Here is a 23881-nt window from a genome sequence, read left to right on the forward strand (position 1 = left end):
CTAGGGCCAAAAATTGTCACCTAAATTAACAGCTCCCTTAATAACAATAGTTTAGGATTTCTTTGCTAGTTCTACCCGTCCTCTACTTCGGAAAATTACTGTATATTGTTATTCTCTCTTCTGTTGCTCTCCCTCGCCTCCTCAACTTTCACTTACATAGACGATATTCTAAATTTTTTCATACTTTCTTCTAAACACTTCTCCGATCTAAGACAACATGGTCCTAGCCCATTCACCCCCGCGTAAGGCGGCCAACACTCGCCCCCCAGACAGGAACCTCCCCCGCATCCCCGAAACTCCTGCGGACATTATCACGCAGCAAAGCCCCTCACCGCAACCCTCTACCTCCAGAGCGGGACGTTCGCATTCTCTTTCCCCGCGCGCCTCCTCTAGGCTGGCTTCAATCCGGGAATCATCCCCTAGCCAGGATCTGCGCACGCCTCCCCCATCTCCATCTAGGGGGAGAATTTCGCTTTCACCCCCTCCCAGCAGCCAAGCGTCACCCAGGTCGATTGACCATGACGTGACTGTAATGGCCGTCCCGGACCACTGGGAATCGCTTTCGCCCCCAGTCACACCTACTCCACCTTTATTGTATTCACCCCCCACCCAAGTTCCATCCACTGCGACACCCGTCACACTCGTCGCACCCGCACCCGTCGCACCCGTCGCACCCGCCGCACCCGCCGCACCCGCCGCACCCGCCGCACCCACCGCACCCACCTCAACCCCGGATACTCACCTCCAAGCCGCTCTATCCAACATCATAGAAGCGGCCAAAGAAATTATCACCAAAATAAGTGAAGGCAAGAGCGTCACCAGCGCAAACAAAAAACGCATCCAAGAGCTCGCGAGGGGCATCATGGGCTCGGTGGAGATGGCGCAGCAGACGGAACTCCCCAAGCCCGTCTCGGATACTATCCTTCTGGCAATCAGGGAGAGTATCCGGGACGAGTTCAAGGCCCAAGCGCCCGCCCTCGCGCCACCTCCGGCTCCAGCCCTGAGGTCCTTCGCGGCTGTTGCTTCAACACCCCCGCCACCCAAACGCACCCCCCCGCCGCCACCTCCCCCACCACCTAAGCGCACCCTCCCTTCGCTAGTCATCAAGGCCAAAGAGACCGGGGCCCGGCGGCCTGACGTCCTCGACGAGTGGCGTAAGAATGTCAGGTTTAGGGACACCACTTTCGCCCCTACCAACGTGCGCCCTCTGCGCAATAACATGGTGAAGGTTGACTTCGAAACCGTGGCGCAGCGGGATGACGTCATGGCGAAAGTAAACAAGCTCCCCGGGGTGGTTGCCGAGGAAAGTAAACTTCGGAAACCCCTCATCATTTTGAAGGGCATTAACACCCAACTACGAAAAGAAGAGCTGGTGGAGGTGGTGAGCGGACAGAACCAAGTGAGCGCCGCAGACATTCGCTTCTGCTTCGCACTGAAGAATCGGAATGAGAGGCTCTACAATGCTGTTTTGGAAGTTGCGCCAGCTGTCCGTCGAATGCTAGTCGAGGCGGGCCGGGCCAATGTGGAGCACCAGCGCGTGCACGTCGAGGACTTCAGCCGATTCGTGCAGTGCCGCAAATGCCTCCAATTCGGCCACACCGGCAATAAGTGCTCGGCGGAATTCTATCCGTGCGCTCACTGTGGCTCCTCGGCCCACCACATCTCAAACTGCGCTCACAAATCAGATGCATCACAACTAAACTGCTTTAATTGCAAACGGTCAAACGACAAATCCACCGGTCACTCTGCCCTTGACTCCAAAAAGTGCCCTAAAATCATCAAAGCCATGACAGCCCTTAGCGATTCCACCGACTATGGTTATTAAACGAATAGAGTTAACGCAATGTAACCTCAACCGCTGCTACATAGCACAACAAGAATTTCTTATCAACTTTCGCAATAGCAACTCTGACATTGCTCTCATCTCTGAACCATATGTAGGCCCTCACCTCGAGATGAGGCCTCCCCCAGACATGAACGTATTCCAGTTCCCCAACGGCTCCCGCGTCAAGGCGTGCGTGGTGACCAAAGCCACTGTGGCTGCGGTCGGGGTCACGCAGCTGTCCTCGGCGAATCTGGCCGTCGTCCGTGTCAAACTAGGACCAAAATCTCTAAACGTAGTCTCCATTTACGTCGAACCCGACATAGACAAATACTCCACAATACACAAACTAGACCATTTCCTAAGGACTACCAGATCGTCGCTGAGGATAGTGGGCGGCGATGTCAACGGCAGCCACCGGGAGTGGGGGGAGACACAAGACAACGATCGGGGAGAGGAAATTTGCACACTTATGGCCTCAAACGATATGGCTGTCTGCAATACCGGCAATGAGCCCACGTTTGAGGCCATAAGACACGGCAACCTCTGCTCGTCAATAGTGGATGTCACATATGCGTCACAGAACCTAATAGACAGGCTGGAGGACTGGCTTGTGGACCGCGCGATCTGCCCTTCATCCGACCATAACGGGATCACGTTCAAAATAACCCCAAATCACAACATAGGAAAATCTGCTAAATCGACCACCTTCAAATACTCCACTTACAGAGCAGACTGGACAGACTTCCGCACACAAATACAATCAGCCACCGAACATCTTGTCACCCACACAGACTTCTCCACCCTCACCGAAACCGACCTAGACCAAACAGTAAATCAACTAACCACAGCCATACAAAACGTCTGTAACAGAGTCTTCCACAGAAAGCAAAAACCTAAATATTTCAACCCATGGTGGTCAGAAGAGCTGGAATCCCAAAAGAAAGACTGCATCCGACTACACCATCGTCTCCACAACCTGAAAAAGGCCAACAAACCACTCGACAACATCATCAGAGAATACACAGAAACAAAGCGAAATTACGCCAAAGCCATCTCAAAACAATCCACCGAACATTTCAGACAGTTCTGCGACGCGCAGGGGAAAGAGGACGTCTGGGCCGTCACAAACCGCCTCATAAAGGATGCACCCCTAAGGAAACCACCACAAACCCTAAAAATCGACAAAACCTACACCGACAACACCAACGACACCGCAACCGCACTACTAAACCACTTCTATCCTGACGACACTCCCGATCTGACAGTCCGCCAGCAACACCTACGAGACTCCACAAGAAACCCACCTAACACACCAGACGACATACTCTTCACCACCGACGAGATAAGGGAGTGCCTAAGCCACACCAATCCCAAAAAAGCCCCCGGAGCCGACCATCTAACCTCAGACATCTGCGCACAAGCCTTTGACGCCATTCCCCAATTCTTCACGGAACTTTACAACAGAAGTCTGGAATTAGGCTACTTCCCCAAAAAATGGAAACAGGCGGTGGTTAAAATAATTCCAAAGCCAAATAAACCGGCAGAACAACTCAGCTCGTACCGCCCGATCGGACTCATTGCAGTTTTCGGGAAAATCCTGGAAAAACTGATCATCAAAAGGCTAGAGCATAAATCGGAACAAGAGGAATCTCTGAACAAAACCCAATTCGGCTTCAGACCCCAAACATCGACGGTGGATGCGCTTGAGCGGGCCCTGAAAATAGTAAAAACGGCCAAAGAGAAAAAGCGACAGGTCATAGCGATATCTCTCGATATAAAGGCCGCTTTCGACAACGCCTGGTGGCCTGCCTTATTCCAGCGATTACACCACATACGATGCCCTAGAAATCTGTATAAACTCATCCAAAGTTACTTCACCGACAGGAGGGTCACCCTGGATTATGGGGAGAGCGCGTCGTCCAAATCGCTGACCAAGGGCTGCGTCCAGGGATCCGCTTGCGGCCCAGTCTTTTGGAATTTAATATTAGACGAACTTCTATCCATGCTGCTACCGGACAATGCCCACATACAAGCCTTTGCCGACGACGTGCTTCTCATAGTCGAGGGAAAGTCGAGAGAGGAGGTAGAGCGCACTACCAACACCTGTCTTCGTGAGATATGCTCTTGGGGAGATAGAGTAAAACTGCGATTTGCACCGGAAAAGACACAATGCATATCATTCACAACACAAACCCTAACAGCTGAAATAGAAATGAACAATGTCCGTATACCTCTAACAACCCAAATTAAACTTCTTGGCGTAATCATTGACAATAAACTAAACTTCATCCAACATTCTAAATACATTATAGGAAAAGCTACGAAAATTTTCAAAAATTTGTGCAAATTTGTTAGACCCACTTGGGGAATACATCCGGAAAATGTAGAATGCATATATAGGCAAGTGATAACACCCATAATAACTTATGCGGCGGGAATCTGGGGAACGGCCACAAGGTTCTGTTCGGTTCGCAGAGCCCTCCGTTCGTTCCAAAGAGCGTTTGCTATTAGGGCGATTCGAGGATTCCACACGATTTCCGCCGTCGCCGCGGATGCGCTCGCGCGGTTCCCGCCGCTACACCTTGTGGTGGAGGAGGCGCGCGAGACACACCTTATCAAACAATCTGGCACGTTGGGCTCCCTCCCTGAGGACATTGGTCTGTACAGACGCGTCGGGATCAGGGACCTCCTGCACCCAGCCAAGCGGGTCACCATAGACTACGATACGGCGACCACGCAGGAGGAAACTGATTACCTGATGAACCCGGAGGCACCCAATGTCTTCACGGATGGGAGCAAACACGAAAACGGTGATACGGGGTCGGCATTTGTCGTCATCATGGAGGGACTGCCGGGGGGATCCGTGACCAGAAAATTCAAACTGTGCCGAACCTCAACAGTATTTATGGCCGAACTATACGCTATAGCCCAAGCCTTGGAGTGGCTTCGCGCTCGGAACCACTCCTTGGCAAAAATATTCACAGATTCTCTCTCCGCTCTAAAGGCTATCCAGGACCGTAGCAACACAGACCACCTTGTGAATCGCATTCACAAGGACCTGTTCTTGCTGCGGTCCAGGAACCAGATGGTGGACTTCGTGTGGACGAAGGCTCACGTCGGGATAGTGGGAAACGAGATCGCGGACGCGGCAGCCAAAGCGGCGGCCTCCAAAAAGACCGCGTCCGAGGTCAATTTCTTCCCACTGTCCCACGCCAAGCGACTCCTGAAAGCGAAAACGCTACAGGCTTGGCAGGCGGAGTACCAGTCGACCACACAGGGAGCCACCACCAAAACCTTCTTCCCGCTAATCTGTCACATCCCTTCCGCTCTAAGCGCCTTCAAAATTTCCTTCTCTCTCACTCAGATTCTAACTGGCCACGGATTCCACAAAGCTTACCTCTCCAAATTTAAAATCATCGATGACGACAAATGCCCTTGCGATGGCACTACAGCCCAAGATATACCACACCTTCTAAGAGAGTGCCCTATATTTGGCAAGACACGCCATGACTACGTCACGGCGTGTCTACGCAATAAAATCGACGAATTTGACCTGATCCAGACCTCAAGCAAAGAGGAAACGACAACGACATTTTTGAAATTGGTAGACAATATCGTCTACAGCCTCAAAACTATCAATGGGACATAAATCTCTAAAATCTATCATTTCTCCCAAAAACCTCCTCCCCTCCTAACATAACACAGATAGATGCACGCAACTTTGTATCAAATAGCAAAGAAAAACGTGCATCTAAACTTAGTGATTTATGTAAAATTGTGCCCAAATCAAGCCACTATTCCTAATATTTCAAAAAAAAAAAAAAAAAACCTAACCTAACCTAACCTAACCTTTTTTTTTTTTTTTTTTTTTTTTTTTTTTTTTTTTTTTTTTTTTTTTTTTTTTTTTGTTTTCGCAGGGGAATGCATTTACGCACTGAGTGTGGGACTCCTGGGCCGCTATCCAGCCCAGACTACCCACTAAACCCCTGCGGGTGCCATCGGCCGCTTTACAGGGAGGCGCCTCGGATCTATCTAACACAAGACGCCTCAGCGACTGGCCGGTCTCTTTCGCCAGAGACCGGACTCACCATTCTCAGGGGCCCACCGACACCTGGTGGACCCCTGCCGTCGGGTGGGACTAGTCCCACCGATTTAGGGGGGCGCCTGCAGGCGCGCAAGGTAGCGCCTGCGTCGCACCCCCGTCCGCCTTCTGCGGATCGGCTCCGCGAGGGGGTGGTCCTCGCGGTTCCTTTCCTCGGCCTCCCTCTGTGACATAACAGTCTCACAGAAGGAGGCCACTGCCGCCCAGGCTCCGTCACTCCCGAGCATCGCATTGACGACACTCGGGAGCGACAGATCCACTCCACCGAGCACTGCCACCAGATCGTGGCGCTGCCGACTCCACCTGGGACACTGCTCTAGAACATGTTGAGCAGTGTCCCGAGCCTCGCCACAATCGTGGCAGACCGGCTCGGTCTCCCGCTGGGCCACGCGGTGCAAGTACTCACCGAAGCAGCCATGCCCGGTGAGCACCTGCGTCATGCGGAAGGTGAGAGGCTTGCGCCGCCTCAACATCCATCTCTCCAGGACCTGGCGCAGGGCCTCCACTGTGCGTACACCGTACGTTGCCCGCGCCAGGTCTGCCTCCCACCTCCGCATGAGTTCCGCTTGCCCTCGCAAGCGGACCCGCCGGACCATCTCAGGCGAGGGGTGCTCGCCGATTTCCCTCCTGTTCGCCACAAAGTGGTAAACCTCGGCGAGCACCTCCGCCACCAACTCCCACGGCGGGTCGCCCGCGAGGGCTGTGGCCGCAGCGTACGCCACGGTACGGTACCCCCGTATCGCCCTTACCGCGATCACCTTCTGCGCCTGCCGGAGAAGGCGCTTATTCTCCGCGGCAAGGGCGTCCACCCAAACGGGGGCGCCGTACATCGCCATACTCCGGCACACGCCGGAGTACAGCTTCCGTACAGCGTCGCTGGGCCCACCCAGATTGGGCAGGAGTCGGCCCAGCGACGCAGCCGTCCTGACGATCCTTTGCCCCAGCTCTCGGAAGTGGGGGACAAAGGACCATCTCCCGTCGAGGATGAGGCCCAGGTATTTCATCTGGGCACTCACCCTCAACTCCTCATGACCCACCTGGAGGCGCGCCCCTGGGGGAGGTCCTCGCGTCCGGGCCCCGCGGAAGAGGAGGACTTCGGTCTTATCCAGTCGGACCCGAAGCCCCAGCCTCTCTATGCGGCCGACCAAAAGGGCGAGGCCCGTTTCGGCCAGCCGCGCCGCCTCACCGAAGTTCGCACCCCGGGACGTGAAGAGAGTGTCATCCGCATAGCAGATGACACCCGTCCCGGGGGGAAGCCGGCACCGCAGGACCCAATCGTATGCGATGTCCCACAGGATAGGGCCGAGAATCGACCCCTGTGGCACACCGCATCCGACGCTCCGCCGAACCATACGACCCCCCCCGTCCTCGTACAGGACAACACGATCCTCCAGGTACACCCCCAACAGCCGCCGCAGGTACGAGGGCACCCCAAAGTACCGGAGTGCCTCCCGTATTACACTGTGCGGGATGCTGTTGAAGGCGTTGGCGACGTCTAAAGACGTCGCCAGGGTCACATCGCCTTCTCGATCCGCCTCCTCCGTCACCGACCGCAGACGCCTGAGGGCGTCGATGGTGGACCTCTTGGCCCGGAATCCGTACTGCACGTCAGAGAGACGCGGTCCCGGGCCTTCCTCCACATGCCGAACGAGGCGAGAGGCCACAACGCTCTCTAGGGCCTTCCCAGCCTCGCTCAGCAGGACCAGAGGTCGCACCGCCGAAGCCGAGTCCAAGGGCCGGCTCCCCTTCGGAATAAGGCAGAGCCGGCCCTCCTTCCATAATTTCGGGAACTGCCCCTCTCGCAGACAGCGGTTGAGCAGCCCCCGAAACTCCTCCCCGAGGTGCACGAGAATCAGCGCAAGCACTTTCCCGTGCACCCCGTCTGGACCCGGTGCCCTCTTCCTTGTCTGGAGGCGGTCGAGGACCACCTCCATTTCGACGTCGGTGACGGGAGGCGGATCCGCCTCCATCTCTTCTCCCTCCGCGTCAGGCGGCTGTCGGGCCATCCTCGGAGGAGAAAACCCTCGCGGATTGCCGGGGAATAGATCCCCGACAATCTCCCCCAGCAGAGCTGGCTGAAGGGTCTCCGTTAGCGGGGTCGCCTGTGGGCGCAATTTGTCTCTCGCCCACTTATACGGCCGGCCCCATGGGTCTCTTTCGATACCCTCCACCAGCTCCTCGAAGGCTTCCTCCTTGGCCCGACCGATGGCCAGCTGCAGCTCCTTGCGATTTTCCACATACACCGCATACAGCTGACCATCCCTCTCCTCGTCCCGGGGACTGCGCCGCCTGCTTCGACTATAGGCCCTTCGGGCCGCGTTGCAGGCGACGCGAAGGGCGGCAATCTCCGCCGACCACCAATAGACCGCCCGCCTAGGGGGGGCTCGACCTACGCTTGGCATGGCCGCCCGGCACACCACTGTGAAAGCGTCGCCGAGACGGTCAGCCGCGTCGTCCACCCCCATTCCGTCTAGAGGCGGGAGGCTCCAGCGGCCGACGATGGCCGCCTCTTCCGCCAGCTCCCGGTCAAGCCGCGTAAGGGCCCAGCGCGGGAACCGGCTGCGCACCCGGGACGATGATGCCGCCTGACATTGGGGGGCGGCCGACACCTCGAACCGAATATACAAGTGGTCCGAGAGTGTCTCCACCCCCCCTTCCACCCTCCAGTCCGACACGGAGCGCGCGGCGGAGGGGGTGGCGAACGTCAGGTCCACCACCGATCCGCCCGTCCGTCGCACGCACGTGTGGGCTGTCCCCCTGTTTAGGAGAGACAGCCCCGCGGCCAGCGCCCACTCTTCCACCTTTCGCCCCTTGGGCTCCGTGGCCGGGTTCCCCCACGCCGTTGATTTGGCGTTGAAGTCACCGGCCACGAAGACCTTTAGGGGCGCTAACCGCCTTATCTCCGGCCCCAGAGCATCCAAGAACCGCTCCAGGGCCGGCAAATCCCGGTTCGGGGAGAAGTAAACACCAATTATGGCGTACTCTCCCCGAACCGCCACCACAAAGCCGTTCCCTCTCTTCTTAATCGCGAGGGGAGGGGCGGCACCAGGCCTAGCCACGATGGCCACGAGGCCATCCAGATCCCCCGCCCAGTGGGGCAGGGAGGGAACCGCGTACGGCTCCGCGACCACCGCGACATCCAGATCCCACTCCGCCATGGATTGCAGGAGGAGGTCCTGCGCCCTAGCGGAGTGGTTGAGGTTGGCCTGGAGGAAGGTGACCCCCATCACTCCTCCATTTGGCCGACTGGCGCCTCCCCTTGCCTTCCCTCGCGCGGAGGAGGGGACGGCCCTTTCCCTCGGATCGGGGGTGGGTTGCAGGCCCTACCCCCCATCACGTGGCCCGCCGGCTTGCCGGCGTCGCGGCATACCGCGCAGCGGGGCTCCGCTGTGCAGGAGGCGGACAAATGCCCTGCCTCCCCGCACCTATAGCAGAGCCGGCTGCGGTCCGTCTGCGAGGGGCACAGCGATGCAGTGTGCCCCTTCCCCATGCACTTGTAGCAGTGCATGGGGCGCGCCTCCAGGTGCCGGAGCTGCACCCGGCTCCAGCCTACCGTGAGGCTGCCCGCCTCGATCAGCTTTTTGGCCGTCGTGACCGGGCAGCGCATCAGGGCAGAGCCAGAGCCCCGCCAGTCTGAGCGGATTTCACCCACCCAGACCTGGTCCTCCGTGCAGCTCCCGGCTTGCGCGACCGCAGCCTTTATCCGCTGCGCCGTTGCCGCATCATTCAGTCCCGTCACGCGGAAATCCGCAGTTTTGACGGGCCTGAAAACGTCCACGACGCCGGCCAGGGCCACCTTCAAGGCCGAAGCAAGTGCGTCCGCCTTGCCTGAGCTAGAGGAGCCGGGGACCTCAATTAATCTCGCTCCGGTCGCACTCGGGCGAATCCGAAGCGAGCCAATGCCCAGCTCCTCCAGGTTCACCTCTTGCTCGGCCTTGAGGAGGGCGGAACTGTATGTGGCCCCATTTTGCACTGCCTCCGGCTGTAACTTAAGAATTACAGCCGAGGAGCTAGGGGCCGACAGCTTGGCCGCCCTCGCTGGCGCCGCCCTGGGGGGTGCCTTGGGCGCCGTTGCAGTGGCCTTTGTTGGGGCCGCCGCCGGTCGCTCCGCAGGTTTGGGCTGGGACTTCTTTCCCACGCCCTTCCCCTTCCCCCTCCTCCCCCGGACTTCGACCCAGGGGAGCTCCGGGCATTCGTCGACCACAGCTGTTGAGGTCGACGGCCCGAAGGGCCCCCACTCTGTCACTCCCCCAGCACCTACCCCCTTACAACCCCGCCTCTCAGAGGCCGGGCGTGCAGGGGCCCGAACCTCCAACTCCACCACCGGCTGCTCAAGCCGCGGCGCCGGACCCAGACCGGAGGCCCGATCAATGGCCGTCCTTGCAGCCCTCGCCACCTCGGAGTTGTCACCTGCCAGAGGTGGACGAGTGGCACTCCGAGGACACCCAGCCAGTCCTAGCGCTGCCAGACGGCCATCAATCAATCTGGCCATCCTCTGCTCCAGCTCATCCTCCACTGGAGCAGCCTGCCGCTGCACCGTCCGCGCAGCCTGAGCAGCCTCACGGCGAGCCTCCTCGAACCCCCGGCGGAGCGCAGCGACCTCAGCCTTCATAATGGCCACCTCCCTTTGGAGGCGACCATTATCGGCCTTAAGGCGTCGAACTTCGTCCGACTCGCTGCGCGCCACCAGGGTGTCCACGATATCCCTGATATCCGAGGAGGCCCGCATAATTTTAGAGTTGAAGCCCCCCTTGAGGGCGGCAGTCTTTCCGACGAGGCTGGTTATTATACCCAGCCTCTCCACCGCAGTGGCCATGAGTCCATCAGCACCCATGGCCCCAAAGTCCCGCGCATCAATGGGGGCCACCACCACATCATCGTCCCCACCACTCGGGGGTCCTCCCCTCCGGAAGGCCCGAGCCCCTAGAGAGGCCGAGAAGGAAGCCTCGGCATCCTCCTCTTGACTCCTCAACCTAACCTAACCTAACCTAACCTAACCTAACCTAACCTAACCTAACCTAACCTTTTTTTTTTTTTTTTTTTTTTGTTTTCGCAGGGGGGAATGCATTTAGGCACCGGCCCCCGGGGACACTGTTCCCGGGGAGTGTGGGACTCCCAGGCCTAGCCCGGACTACCCACTAAACCCCCCTGCGGCGTTTCCGCACCGGCCGTTATTGGGGGCGCCATGGGATCGCGAACATTCTACCACGACGCCCCCCGGCGTTGCCTCACGGCACTATCCTAGCAGACGACGGGCATATTGTGCCCGCCGCCTGCCTCTTCGTCCTCGCCGATGGGGAGGGGCATGCGCTCGTGCCTCGCGCTCCCTTTCAGCAGCCTCCTTCTGCGACATTACCGTTTCGCAGAAGGAGTATACTGCATCCCAGCGTCCCTCGCCGCTCAACATCTTGCTGATGACGTTGTGCAGCGAGAGATCCAGGCCTCCTCCTCCTAGGGCCACTGCTAGGGCCACCCTCTCCTCGGTCCATTTCCCGCAGTCTGCCAGAGTGTGTTGGGCCGTGTCATCCGGCTCCCCACACTCATGACAGACCGGGGTTTCCTCCTTTCCTATTCTGTGCAGGTAATGACCGAAGCACCCGTGTCCGGTCATCACCTGCGTCATCCTGTACGTCAGTTGGCCGTACGTTCTTTCCATCCATTCCTCGAGCGATGGGAGGAGCGCCCCGATGGTTCGAACACCATACGGGGAGTTTTCCAGCTCTACTCGCCATCGCTCTTTCAACCTGTCTACGGCCAACTGACGGACACTCCTTAATTCTCTTGGGGCGGGCCTTTCCCCCACAGCTCGCCTCCTTGCCCGCTCCCAATATACTTCCGCCTGAACCTTAGCGTCCATATCCCACGGTGGGGTGCCAGCCAGTGCACACGCCGCCGCCCATGCCACCGTTACGTAGGCCCGAGCTATGCGATTGGCCACCACTCTCTGTGGCCTCCGCAGCTGGGCCACGTTGGCTTTGGAGAGCCTATCTGCCCAGATTGGTGCCCCGTACAATGCCATGCTTCGGGTTACACCCGCATATAGCTTGCGGCACGGGGCACTGGGCCCTCCAACATTGGGCAGCAGCCGGCCCATGGCCGACGCAGCACCGACTATCCGGGGAGCCAGTCGTTTGAAGTGCTCCCGGAAGTTCCAGCGTGAGTCCAGGATGATACCTAGGTACTTGATATGCGGTTTCACCTGGACTCGTTCCCCACCGATGGATATGGACGCGCCCTCAGGCGGCTTCCATCCCCTGCTTCCGAAGGCGATGACCTCACACTTGTTGAGGGCCACCCTGAGCCCCAGCAGCCTGACGCGGGTGACCATCAGGTCTGCTGCGACTGCGGCTGCCCTGAGGGTGCTCTCCAGCTTCTCTCCCCAGATGGCCACCATCGTGTCATCTGCATAGCAGATGACAGTCATCCGGGGGAGCAGGGCCCCGCGGATGGCCCAGTCGAAGCCGATGTTCCATAGCAGAGGCCCTAGAACAGACCCCTGGGGAACACCGCAGGTCATCGCCTTGGATTTTACGCCTTCTCTGTCCTCGTAGAGCACCACCCTCTCAGTAAGGTAGTGTCCTACGAGGTTCCTGAGGTAGAGGGGCACCCCATGGTATTTGAGTGCCTCCTCTATTACCTCATATGGGAGGGAGCCGAAGGCATTCGCTATGTCCAGCGAGACACCCACGGCCCCTCCCTTCCGTTCCATTGCGTCCTCCGAGAATATTCGGAGGGCCCCTATCGCGTCAACGGTCGACCGCCCTTTTCTGAATCCGTACTGGCGGTGCGACACGTTGGGCCCGACATTTTCCAGATGCTGGATGATCCGGTTGGCCACAATGCGTTCTAGCATTTTCCCGGTTTCATCCAGCATCAGTAGGGGCCTCCACCCCGAGGGGGAGTCCTCGGGCCGGCTCTCCTTCCTGAGTAGGCAGAGCTTGCCCTCCTTCCACGGTTTGGGGAACCGTCCTGATGACAAACAGTCATCAAAGAGCTGTCTGAGACGGCTCCCCAGGTGTTTTAAGGCCACCGGTAGAACCAGACCAGGGACGCCATCTGGGCCAGGGGCCTTTTTGCAGGCCATTAGGCGCGCTACTCCCTGGTCAAATTCCTCAGTCGTCACCGGTGGCACTTCCGTCGTGATGGACTCCCGCTCGGGGGCCGACATTCTCGGAGGAACGAATGTTTGGGCCGTTGGGAATAGGCCTTCGACAATCCTATTAAGGAGATCCGGCTCTAAGGAGGCTGTGGGGGGGGCGTGGCGCATCTTGTTGCGCACTACCCTATATGGCCTCCCCCACGGGTCCCTGTCGAGTGTGGCCAGAAACGCCTCGTGGGCTTCCTCCTTAGCCTTAGTGATTGCCATCGACAGGGATTTTTTAGCCTCCTGGAGGGCAGCATGGAGTCGCTCCTCCTCTCCAGCTACCCAGTTCCGTCGCCGCCTGCATCGGGTGTAGTTACGACGGGCGCGGTTACTGAGACGTCGGAGTTCAGCAATGTCCTCCGACCACCAGTGAACCCGCGCCTTTGCAGGCAACGGGCCGGACCTCCTCATGGATGCGTCACACACCTCAGTGAGTGACACGCGAAAGCCTATTGCCCTTTCCTCCACACCAAGGGACCGGCTTGGTGTGGGTTCTCTCCATTCGATAATCATGGCAGCCTCTTCAGCCAGGTCCCTGTCGAGACTTGCCATATTCCACCTGGGGAACCCTTGCCGCCCCCCCTCGTCCCGACCGGGCATTTGGGAACAGGGCATGTTGGAGACCGTCGTCCTTATATATAAATGGTCGGAGAGGGTCTCGACATCCTCCAGGACACGCCAATTCGCCACCCGCGCGGCAATGGCCGGGGTCGCAAACGTCACATCAACTATCGACTCCCCGTTCCGCCGCACACAGGTAGCGGCGTTGCCCCGGTTTAGGACTTCAAGCCCCACTCCCACCGCCCAGTCATAGAGGGCTTCCCCCCTTGGGCTGGCGACGGGAGAACCCCATGCCGTGTGTTTCGCGTTGAGGTCTCCCATCAGCATGACAGGTGTCGGCGCTATGCTCCCGATCGTCCTACCCACTCTCTCAAGGAGGTCTTCGAAGTCACGAAGCGGCTCGTTGGGGGAGAAGTATGCAGCAATTATTGCGATAACTCCCCATCTCACCGCCACGTAACCTCTACCACTCACAATTTTCGAGAGAGGTGGGTGGTTTCCGATTTGGGGAGCAGTAACCGCCACCAGCCCCTCAGTGTCGCCAGCCCAGTTGGAAAGCGGGGGGACGTAATAGGGTTCCGACACTATGGCAGCGCCAATGCCCCACTCCGCCACGTGCTGGACTAGGAGGTCTTGGGCACGGGCGCAGTGGTTGACATTGGCCTGCAGAACTTCCAGGTGGTGGGAGGGTCGTGTTGGCATTAATGTTCCATTAGTCGACCCTCCGAGACCTCCCTCGTAGCCAGGGCCGTCTTACCCCTGGTGCGTGGGGGGTTGCAGGCCTTTCCCCCCATTACGTGCCCCGCCGGGAGCTTTGCGGCGTGGCACACGGCACACCATGGCTCCTTGGCGCTACATTCCACCGTCATGTGGCCCGTTTGGCCGCATCGGTGGCACACATTGGATCTGTCCACCGGAGACGGACAGAGGGCCCTAGTGTGGCCCAAGCCCATGCAGCGGAAGCATCGCATGGGCAGGGCCTCGAGCCCCTTGATTTTGGCGGCCGACCATCCGACCAGTAGGCGTCCGGCTTTGATCAAATTGTTGGCGGCTGCTACAGGGCAAGTTAGAATAGACGCCCCGGTCTGGTCAGGTGCCGTGCGAATAGCGCCAACCCTTATCTGTCCCGGTGGACAGTTTCCAGCTTCAGCTGCAGCTTCCTTTAGGGACTCCTGGGTCACTGACTCATCGAAGCCATAAATTTTTATTTGTGCCGTTTTATATGGCCGTGATATTTGGGCTTCATCGCCCACCATCTCCCTTAATTTTTCGGCCAGGGTGTCAGCGGAGACCGCACTGTGAGCTCCGGGGATCTCAATAATGCGAGCCCCGGTAGCAGTTCTCCTTACCGCCACGTGGTTCACCCCAATGGACGGTAGCTTAAGGGTGGTGACCCTGGCCATAACTGATTTGTAATCCATTTTGGATTCCGGCCGTAGGGTTACCACCACCGCCGACGACTTTGGTGGGGTGAACATTTTCTTAGGTGGCGGCTTCGCAGACACCCCGGGGGTTCGGACCTGGGCTTGGGTGGGTTTCAGCTTGTCAGGGGGGGAATTTTTTCCGTGCCCCTTGCCTTTTCCCCTCTTGCCTTTTTTCTTTTTCACCACAGTGGCCCATCCTTCCTTCTCCTGGTTGGTCAGAGGAGCTTCAGTTGTCTGAGAGGGGCCAGGCTGTGGCTCTTCCTCCTGCGGCTGTGGCCTGCGACGGGTTGTATTTCGCGCCGCTGGTCCAGGTCTTGCGGATGACATTAGTGTTGTTGGCCGTTCCTCTTCATGGTTTTGGCGTTCAACCTCATTTGGCCTCTTATCTGTCGTAAGGGGCGGGCGCATAATCGGCTCGGGAGCAAGAATGCCCCTTTTTTCAGCCTCCTTAAGCCGATCCGTAACCATGCCCCCCAATCTCAGAAACAGGTCCCTTTCTAAGGATTCCTTAAAGTCCGCAAGGACTTCTTGGATTTCGGTCCTTGTGATTCCCGTCCCTGAGGTTAAAGGCGCAGCCGCCTTTTCGGAGTAGGCCGTACGGAGCGCCTTTGTTTCCTTCTGTAGAAGTTCTAGCTGTTCCCTCATCCTTTTATTGTCCGCTGTGAGTATTCGAACTGCTTCCGATTCCACCTGTTGGGCCTCGATTTTCTCGGCAGCTTCCAATATTTGTTGGCAGGACTCTTTCATGGCCCGCCACACCGTCCCTTTGAGGTTTCCGGACTTATCGGCTTCTTCGAGCACCCTGTTGGCAGCAGCCCGGACCACCCCCAAGTGCTCGTCCACTACAGTGGCGCGTTTACGGCCTTCAGTTGCGCCTTGTGTGCGCCGCATACCTGGTGTGCGAGGCCGGCCCCTGATGGCGGTGTTGATTTTAGGACCTCGTTCCATAGCTCCTGATACTTCCGGTGCTTTCCTTTTCAGGGGAGCACTACCCCTGCCACCTCTGTTCTCCTCGTTCAGCAAAGCCTCTGGGAGACTAGAGTCGCTGTCGTTGTCAGAGTCCGTCTGGACTGATTGTTGAGAGGGACTTGCGTCCCTATGGCGGTTGATGCCCCCCCCAGATACGGTGAGGCTGTCCACATCCGAAGATGCAGAGAGGGATTCTCCAGCGAAGCTGGTACCCTCCTGGGGTAAATAGTTTTTGTCACTCGCCATTTCATATTTTCCTTTTTTGATCAGGGTGAGGTCCCTGACTCCTCCTACACTCATGTGAGCGCTCGGGACGGGGTTCCCCCCCCGCCATTCATCCCATCGGCACGCCAGACCTTGGGATTGGGGTTATTTTTGATGAGGTTTTCTTCCTCGCGGCGCTGGCTTTTAATAGCACAGCACCCTCGGCCCCAGTATTTGGGGTAACGAGTTGCCCGACGCAGGTCCACGTCCAAGACCTGAACGCCGCGCAAGCCACATCTGCTGCTCACTGTCTGATTGTTCAGACAGGAGAGAGTGGCTGGTTAGCAGGATATTGGCCAACAACCAACAAGACCCCGCATAACGGAGAGTTGTTGGCTGCCGCCCAGGGTGCACCGTCCCAAATCCCTTGTCAGCCACCGCTCTAACCGAATCCAAGAGGATTAAGAGAGAGAGGTAAACGTTCAAGGGAATGGGCACTCGAGGAGGTTTCCCGCACTTAGCACCCCAACCTAACCTAACCTAACCTAACCTAACCTAACCTAACCTAACCTAACCTAACCTAACCTAACCTAACCTAACCTAACCTAACCTAACCTAACCTAACCTAACCTAACCTAACCTAACCTAACCTAACCTAACCTAACCTAACCTAACCTAACCTAACCTAACCTAACCTAACCTAACCTAACCTAACCTAACCTAACCTAACCTTTTTTTTTTTTTTTTTTTTTTTTTTTCGAGTGGAAAAAGACCTTCGTCTTGCCGTCTAGCCGCGGGAAGCCAGACGGGTATGTGGGGCATGAACCCACTAAAAAACCACCCGGTGTTCATACTCGGCCGCTTTTGTCGGAGTTATGGGAACAACAAACCTCCACGACTCCGACGCGGCTATAATGGTGTTCCTCTCTCATTCGCCCTTCCAAAACGGAAGGGGAATGGAGCGAACCCTTACGGGGGGAGCTTCACCGAGCTCGCACTCTCCGTCCAAAAGGGGGAGGCGCACGGAACACATCGTGCGCCTTCAACCCGGAGGGTCGTATGCCGGGCAGCGGAAAACCCGCTACCGCCACCCGACCGACCCTCGTTATGGGGGTAGCAAGTACCGAGCAAAAGCCCGGCGCCTGCGCCCCGGGCGCCGGCGACGGATGGCCAGGTCGGCAGTTACCTCCCGGTCTCTTTCCGCCGCCTCTTTGCGGAGCATTACTGACTCCGCAAAGACCTGCATCGCCGCCCACGACGTCTCGCTGCCGACCATAGATCGAACCACAGAAGGCAGCGAGAGGTCGTCTCCAATGGCAGCACGCAATATGGAGCGCTAACCTAACCTAACCTTTTTTTTTTTTTTTTTTTTTTTTTTTTTTTTTTGTTTTCGCAGGGGAATGCATTTACGCACTGAGTGTGGGACTCCTGGGCCGCTATCCAGCCCAGACTACCCACTAAACCCCTGCGGGTGCCATCGGCCGCTTTACAGGGAGGCGCCTCGGATCTATCTAACACAAGACGCCTCAGCGACTGGCCGGTCTCTTTCGCCAGAGACCGGACTCACCATTCTCAGGGGCCCACCGACACCTGGTGGACCCCTGCCGTCGGGTGGGACTAGTCCCACCGATTTAGGGGGGCGCCTGCAGGCGCGCAAGGTAGCGCCTGCGTCGCACCCCCGTCCGCCTTCTGCGGATCGGCTCCGCGAGGGGGTGGTCCTCGCGGTTCCTTTCCTCGGCCTCCCTCTGTGACATAACAGTCTCACAGAAGGAGGCCACTGCCGCCCAGGCTCCGTCACTCCCGAGCATCGCATTGACGACACTCGGGAGCGACAGATCCACTCCACCGAGCACTGCCACCAGATCGTGGCGCTGCCGACTCCACCTGGGACACTGCTCTAGAACATGTTGAGCAGTGTCCCGAGCCTCGCCACAATCGTGGCAGACCGGCTCGGTCTCCCGCTGGGCCACGCGGTGCAAGTACTCACCGAAGCAGCCATGCCCGGTGAGCACCTGCGTCATGCGGAAGGTGAGAGGCTTGCGCCGCCTCAACATCCATCTCTCCAGGACCTGGCGCAGGGCCTCCACTGTGCGTACACCGTACGTTGCCCGCGCCAGGTCTGCCTCCCACCTCCGCATGAGTTCCGCTTGCCCTCGCAAGCGGACCCGCCGGACCATCTCAGGCGAGGGGTGCTCGCCGATTTCCCTCCTGTTCGCCACAAAGTGGTAAACCTCGGCGAGCACCTCCGCCACCAACTCCCACGGCGGGTCGCCCGCGAGGGCTGTGGCCGCAGAGAACGCCACTGTACGGTACCCCCGTATCGCCCTTACCGCGATCACCTTCTGCGCCTGCCGGAGAAGGCGCTTATTCTCCGCGGCAAGGGCGTCCACCCAAACGGGGGCGCCGTACATCGCCATACTCCGGCACACGCCGGAGTACAGCTTCCGTACAGCGTCGCTGGGCCCACCCAGATTGGGCAGGAGTCGGCCCAGCGACGCAGCCGTCCTGATGATCCTTTGCCCCAGCTCTCGGAAGTGGGGGACAAAGGACCATCTCCCGTCGAGGATGAGGCCCAGGTATTTCATCTGGGCACTCACCCTCAACTCCTCATGACCCACCTGGAGGCGCGCCCCTGGGGGAGGTCCTCGCGTCCGGGCCCCGCGGAAGAGGAGGACTTCGGTCTTATCCAGTCGGACCCGAAGCCCCAACCTCTCTATGCGGCCGACCAAAAGGGCGAGGCCCGTTTCGGCCAGCCGCGCCGCCTCACCGAAATTCGCACCCCGGGACGTGAAGAGAGTGTCATCCGCATAGCAGATGACACCCGTCCCGGGGGGAAGCCGGCACCGCAGGACCCAATCGTATGCGATGTCCCACAGGATAGGGCCGAGAATCGACCCCTGCGGGACACCGCACCCGACGCCCCGCCGGACCATTTGACCTCCCCTGTCCTCGTACAGGACGACCCGCTCCTCCAGGTACGCCCCCAACAGCCCCCGCAGGTACGAGGGCACTCCGAAGTACCGGAGCGCCTCCCGTATTACACAGTGCGGGATACTGTTGAAGGCGTTGGCGATGTCTAACGACGTCGCCAGGGTCACCTCGCCTTCTCTGTCCGCCTCCTCCGTCACCGACCGCAGACGCCTGAGGGCGTCGATGGTGGACCTCTTGGCCCGGAATCCGTACTGCACGTCAGAGAGACGCGGTCCCGGGCCTTCCTCCACATGCCGAACGAGGCGAGAGGCCACAACACTCTCTAGGGCCTTCCCAGCCTCGCTCAGCAGGACCAGAGGTCGCACCGCCGAAGCCGAGTCCAAGGGCCGGCTCCCCTTCGGAATAAGGCAGAGCCGGCCCTCCTTCCATAATTTCGGGAACTGCCCCTCTCGCAGACAGCGGTTGAGCAGCCCCCGAAACTCCTCCCCGAGGTGCACGAGAATCAGCGCAAGCACTTTCCCGTGCACCCCGTCTGGACCCGGTGCCCTCTTCCTTGTCTGGAGGCGGTCGAGGACCACCTCCATTTCGACGTCGGTGACGGGAGGCGGATCTGCCTCCACCTCTTCTCCCTCCGCGTCAGGCGGCTGTCGGGCCATCCTCGGAGGAGAAAACCCTCGCGGATTGCCGGGGAATAGATCCCCGACAATCTCCCCCAGCAGAGCTGGCTGAAGGGTCTCCGTTAGCGGGGTCGCCTGTGGGCGCAATTTGTCTCGCGCCCACTTATACGGCCGGCCCCATGGGTCTCTTTCGATACCCTCCACCAGCTCCTCGAAGGCTTCCTCCTTGGCCCGACCGATGGCCAGCTGCAGCTCCTTACGGTTTTCCACATACACCGCATACAGCTGACCATCCCTCTCCTCGTCCCGGGGACTGCGCCGCCTGCTTCGACTATAGGCCCTTCGGGCCGCGTTGCAGGCGACGCGAAGGGCGGCAATCTCCGCCGACCACCAATAGACCGCCCGCCTAGGGGGGGCTCGACCTACGCTTGGCATGGCCGCCCGGCACACCGCTGTGAAAGCGTCGCCGAGACGGTCAGCCGCGTCGTCCACCCCCATTCCGTCTAGAGGCGGGAGGCTCCAGCGGCCGACGATGGCCGCCTCTTCCGCCAGCTCCCGGTCAAGCCGCGTAAGGGCCCAGCGCGGGAACCGGCTGCGCACCCGGGACGATGATGCCGCCTGACATTGGGGGGCGGCCGACACCTCGAACCGAATATACAAGTGGTCCGAGAGTGTCTCCACCCCCCCTTCCACCCTCCAGTCCGACACGGAGCGCGCGGCGGAGGGGGTGGCGAACGTCAGGTCCACCACCGATCCGCCCGTCCGTCGCACGCACGTGTGGGCTGTCCCCCTGTTTAGGAGAGACAGCCCCGCGGCCAGCGCCCACTCTTCCACCTTTCGCCCCTTGGGCTCCGTGGCCGGGTTCCCCCACGCCGTTGATTTGGCGTTGAAGTCACCGGCCACGAAGACCTTTAGGGGCGCTAACCGCCTTATTTCCGGCCCCAGAGCATCCAAGAACCGCTCCAGGGCCGGCAAATCCCGGTTCGGGGAGAAGTAAACACCAATTATGGCGTACTCTCCCCGAACCGCCACCACAAAGCCGTTCCCTCTCTTCTTAATCGCGAGGGGAGGGGCGGCACCAGGCCTAGCCACGATGGCCACGAGGCCATCCAGATCCCCCGCCCAGTGGGGCAGGGAGGGAACCGCGTACGGCTCCGCGACCACCGCGACATCCAAATCCCACTCCGCCATGGATTGCAGGAGGAGATCCTGCGCCCTAGCGGAGTGGTTGAGGTTGGCCTGGAGGAAGGTGACCCCCATCACTCCTCCATTTGGCCGACTGGCGCCTCCCCTTGCCTTCCCTCGCGCGGAGGAGGGGACGGTCCTTTCCCTCGGATCGGGGGTGGGTTGCAGGCCCTACCCCCCATCACGTGGCCCGCCGGCTTGCCGGCGTCGCGGCATACCGCGCAGCGGGGCTCCGCTGTGCAGGAGGCGGACAGATGCCCTGTCTCCCCGCACCTATAGCAGAGCCGGCTGCGGTCCGTCTGCGAGGGGCACAGCGATGCAGTGTGCCCCTTCCCCATGCACTTGTAGCAGTGCATGGGGCGCGCCTCCAGGTGCCGGAGCTGCACCCGGCTCCAGCCTACCGTGAGGCTGCCCGCCTCGATCAGCTTTTTGGCCGTCGTGACCGGGCAGCGCATCAGGGCAGAGCCAGAGCCCCGCCAGTCTGAGCGGATTTCACCCACCCAGACCTGGTCCTCCGTGCAGCTCCCGGCTTGCGCGACCGCAGCCTTTATCCGCTGCGCCGTTGCCGCATCATTCAGGCCCGTCACGCGGAAGTCCGCGGTTTTGACGGGCCTGGAAACGTCCGCGACGCCGGAAAGGGCCGCCTTCAAGGCCGATGCAAGCGCATCTGCCTTGTCTGAGTTGGAGGGGCCAGAGACCTCGATTAGCCTCGCTCCGGTCGCACTCGGGCGAATCCGAAGCGAGCCGATTCCTAGCCCCTCCAGGCTCACCGCCTGCTCGGCCTTGAGGAGGGCGGAGCTGTATGTGGCCCCTTTTTGCGCTGCCTCTGGCTGTAACTTGAGAATTACAGCCGAGGAGCTAGGGGCCGACAGCTTGGCCGCCCTCGCTGGCGCCGCCCTGGGGGGTGCCTTGGGCGCCGTTGCAGTGGCCTTTGTTGGGGCCGCCGCCGGTCGCTCCGCAGGTTTGGGCTGGGACTTCTTTCCCACGCCCTTCCCCTTCCCCCTCCTCCCCCGGACTTCGACCCAGGGGAGCTCCGGGCATTCGTCGACCACAGCTGTTGAGGTCGACGGCCCGAAGGGCCCCCACTCTGTCGCTCCCCCAGCACCTACCCCCTTACAACCCCGCCTCTCAGAGGCCGGGCGTGCAGGGGCCCGAACCTCCAACTCCACCACCGGCTGCTCAAGCCGCGGCGCCGGACCCAGACCGGAGGCCTGATCAATGGCCGTCCTTGCAGCCCTCGCCACCTCGGAGTTGTCACCCGCCAGAGGTTGACGAGTGGCACTCCGAGGACACCCAGCCAGTCCTAACGCTGCCAGACGGCCATCAATCAATCTGGCCATCCTCTGCTCCAGCTCATCCTCCACTGGAGCAGCCTGCCGCTGCACCGTCCGCGCAGCCTGAGCAGCCTCACGGCGAGCCTCCTCGAACCCCCGGCGGAGCGCAGCGACCTCAGCCTTCATAATGGCCACCTCCCTTTGGAGGCGACCATTATCGGCCTTAAGGCGTCGAACTTCGTCCGACTCGCTGCGCGCCACCAGGGTGTCCACGATATCCCTGATATCCGAGGAGGCCCGCATAATTTTGGAGTTAAAGCCCCCCTTGAGGGCGGCAGTCTTTCCGACGAGGCTGGTTATTATACCCAGCCTCTCCACCGCAGTGGCCATGAGTCCATCAGCACCCATGGCCCCAAAGTCGCGCGCATCAATGGGGGCCACCACCACATCATCGTCCCCACCACTCGGGGGTCCTCCCCTCCGGAAGGCCCGAGCCCCTAGAGAGGCCGAGAAGGAAGCCTCGGCATCCTCCTCTTGACTCCTCCTCGCTTCAGCCCGGGCCCTCGTCAGGTGCGAGGCACCCCGGGCCTTGCCCCTCTTCGCCACTGACTGTGCCCGTGGCACACCGACCTCAGTGTCGGTGCCGGAACCAGTCGCCACCTCAGAATAGAGGCGCTTGTTGCCCAGCACCGACTCCGACAGCGAGGTGATGGAGCCCGCACTTCCCATCAGGCTCCCCATCCTCTTTTGGCCCACAGCGAGGCCACTCCCGTCCGTTTCCTCCCCAGCGGAATGTTCAGACCCTGAACATTCCATTTCCCCCCTTCCCTTTGTTTGGCCCTGAGAAGGGCCTTTTGGGTGGCCCTGAGAAGGGCCTTTTGGGTGGCCCTGAGAAGGGCCTTTTGGGTGGCCCTGAGAAGGGCCTTTTGGGTGGCCCTGAGAAGGGCCTTTTGGGTGGCCCTGAGAAGGGCCTTTTTTCAGGAAACGCCCGCGGGCGTCCCTCAAGGTTTGGTCATTAGATGACATTCTTCACAATTGCAAATTGCTCCTTCTGCACAGTGCACTTTAGCCGTCGGCCTAACCACTCCGTTACGGTGGTTAGGACGCGACGTTGCCCGGGGAACGCGACGTGGACGCAAGCACTGTGGGGTGGTTCCCCAACCTAACCTAACCTAACCTAACCTAACCTAACCTAACCTAACCTAACCTAACCTAACCTAACCTTTTTTTTTTTTTTTTTTTTTTTTTTTTTTTTTTTTTTTTTTTTTTTTTTTTTTTTTTTTTTTTTTTTTTTTTTTTTTTTTTTTAACGTGTGGAAAGACCCTCGTCCCGTCCATCCGGCCACGGGAAGCCGGACAGGTGTGTGGGACTTGAACCCACTAAAACCACACGATGCCAACGCCAACCGCATTTGTGCCGGGACCATGTGCTACTCTCGCTCCACAGCCCCGGCGCGGCGGCCGCTACCACGGCGGCCTCGGCTCGGCCGCTCTCCTCGGAGCGGCCAGCGGGACGGCTCGTCAGCCTTCTACCCGCTTGGGTAAAGGCGCGCTTGGCATGGGCGCGCCTTTCTACCCGGGGGCCGTTAAGCCGGGCGACGGGAAATCCCGTTTCCGCCACCCGACCGGCCCTATTGTGGGGGCAG

At 59.5% G+C, this 23881-nt stretch overlaps 5 protein-coding genes across 5 annotated transcripts; 1 reads left to right on the forward strand and 4 right to left on the reverse strand.

Annotated features, from left to right (window-relative positions):
- Nucleotides 1-217: 217 nt before the first annotated feature.
- Nucleotides 218-1825, forward strand: LOC128676064 (uncharacterized). The gene has a single exon (XM_053756001.1). It carries the CDS (start codon nt 218-220, stop codon nt 1823-1825), a length of 1608 nt encoding a protein of 535 aa, XP_053611976.1.
- Nucleotides 1826-8638: 6813 nt separating this feature from the next.
- LOC128676129 (uncharacterized) lies at nt 8639-9154 on the reverse strand (the record flags this gene model as incomplete). Its single annotated transcript, XM_053756084.1, has 1 exon — nt 8639-9154. A coding segment is annotated over exon 1 (516 nt), but the record flags the coding sequence as incomplete, so codon positions are not given.
- LOC128676065 (rootletin-like) lies at nt 9154-10761 on the reverse strand. Its single transcript, XM_053756003.1, has one exon. The coding sequence runs from the start codon at nt 10759-10761 to the stop codon at nt 9154-9156; it is 1608 nt and encodes a 535-aa protein (XP_053611978.1).
- A 3572-nt stretch (nt 10762-14333) lies between these two features.
- On the reverse strand, nt 14334-21037 carry LOC128676066 (uncharacterized). The gene is made up of 2 exons (XM_064436439.1): nt 20674-21037; nt 14334-16381 (listed from the first exon to the last, which is right to left on the reverse strand). The coding sequence occupies exons 1-2, from the start codon at nt 21035-21037 to the stop codon at nt 14334-14336; spliced, it is 2412 nt and encodes an 803-aa protein (XP_064292509.1).
- LOC128676067 (uncharacterized) lies at nt 21037-23052 on the reverse strand. Its single transcript, XM_053756005.1, has one exon. It carries the CDS (start codon nt 23050-23052, stop codon nt 21037-21039), a length of 2016 nt encoding a protein of 671 aa, XP_053611980.1.
- Nucleotides 23053-23881: the final 829 nt, after the last annotated feature.

Source organism: Plodia interpunctella, chromosome 15 (assembly GCF_027563975.2).
Source record: "Plodia interpunctella isolate USDA-ARS_2022_Savannah chromosome 15, ilPloInte3.2, whole genome shotgun sequence".
Lineage (NCBI taxonomy): Eukaryota > Metazoa > Arthropoda > Insecta > Lepidoptera > Pyralidae > Plodia > Plodia interpunctella.

What these genes read in the sequence shown, in the direction of transcription:
- LOC128676066 (XM_064436439.1), bottom strand. Translation starts at nt 21,037, where the DNA reads ATGGGGGTCACCTTCCTCCAGGCCAACCTCAACCACTCCGCTAGGGCG. An exon ending in CCTAAAGGTCTTCGTGGCCG is followed by an intron (nt 16,382 to 20,673) that starts GTGACTTCAACG and finishes CCCAATCCCAAG; the next exon opens with GTCTGGCGTGCCGATGGGAT.
- LOC128676064 (XM_053756001.1), top strand. Translation starts at nt 218, where the DNA reads ATGGTCCTAGCCCATTCACCCCCGCGTAAGGCGGCCAACACTCGCCCC.
- LOC128676065 (XM_053756003.1), bottom strand. Translation starts at nt 10,761, where the DNA reads ATGGGTGCTGATGGACTCATGGCCACTGCGGTGGAGAGGCTGGGTATA.
- LOC128676067 (XM_053756005.1), bottom strand. Translation starts at nt 23,052, where the DNA reads ATGGAATGTTCAGGGTCTGAACATTCCGCTGGGGAGGAAACGGACGGG.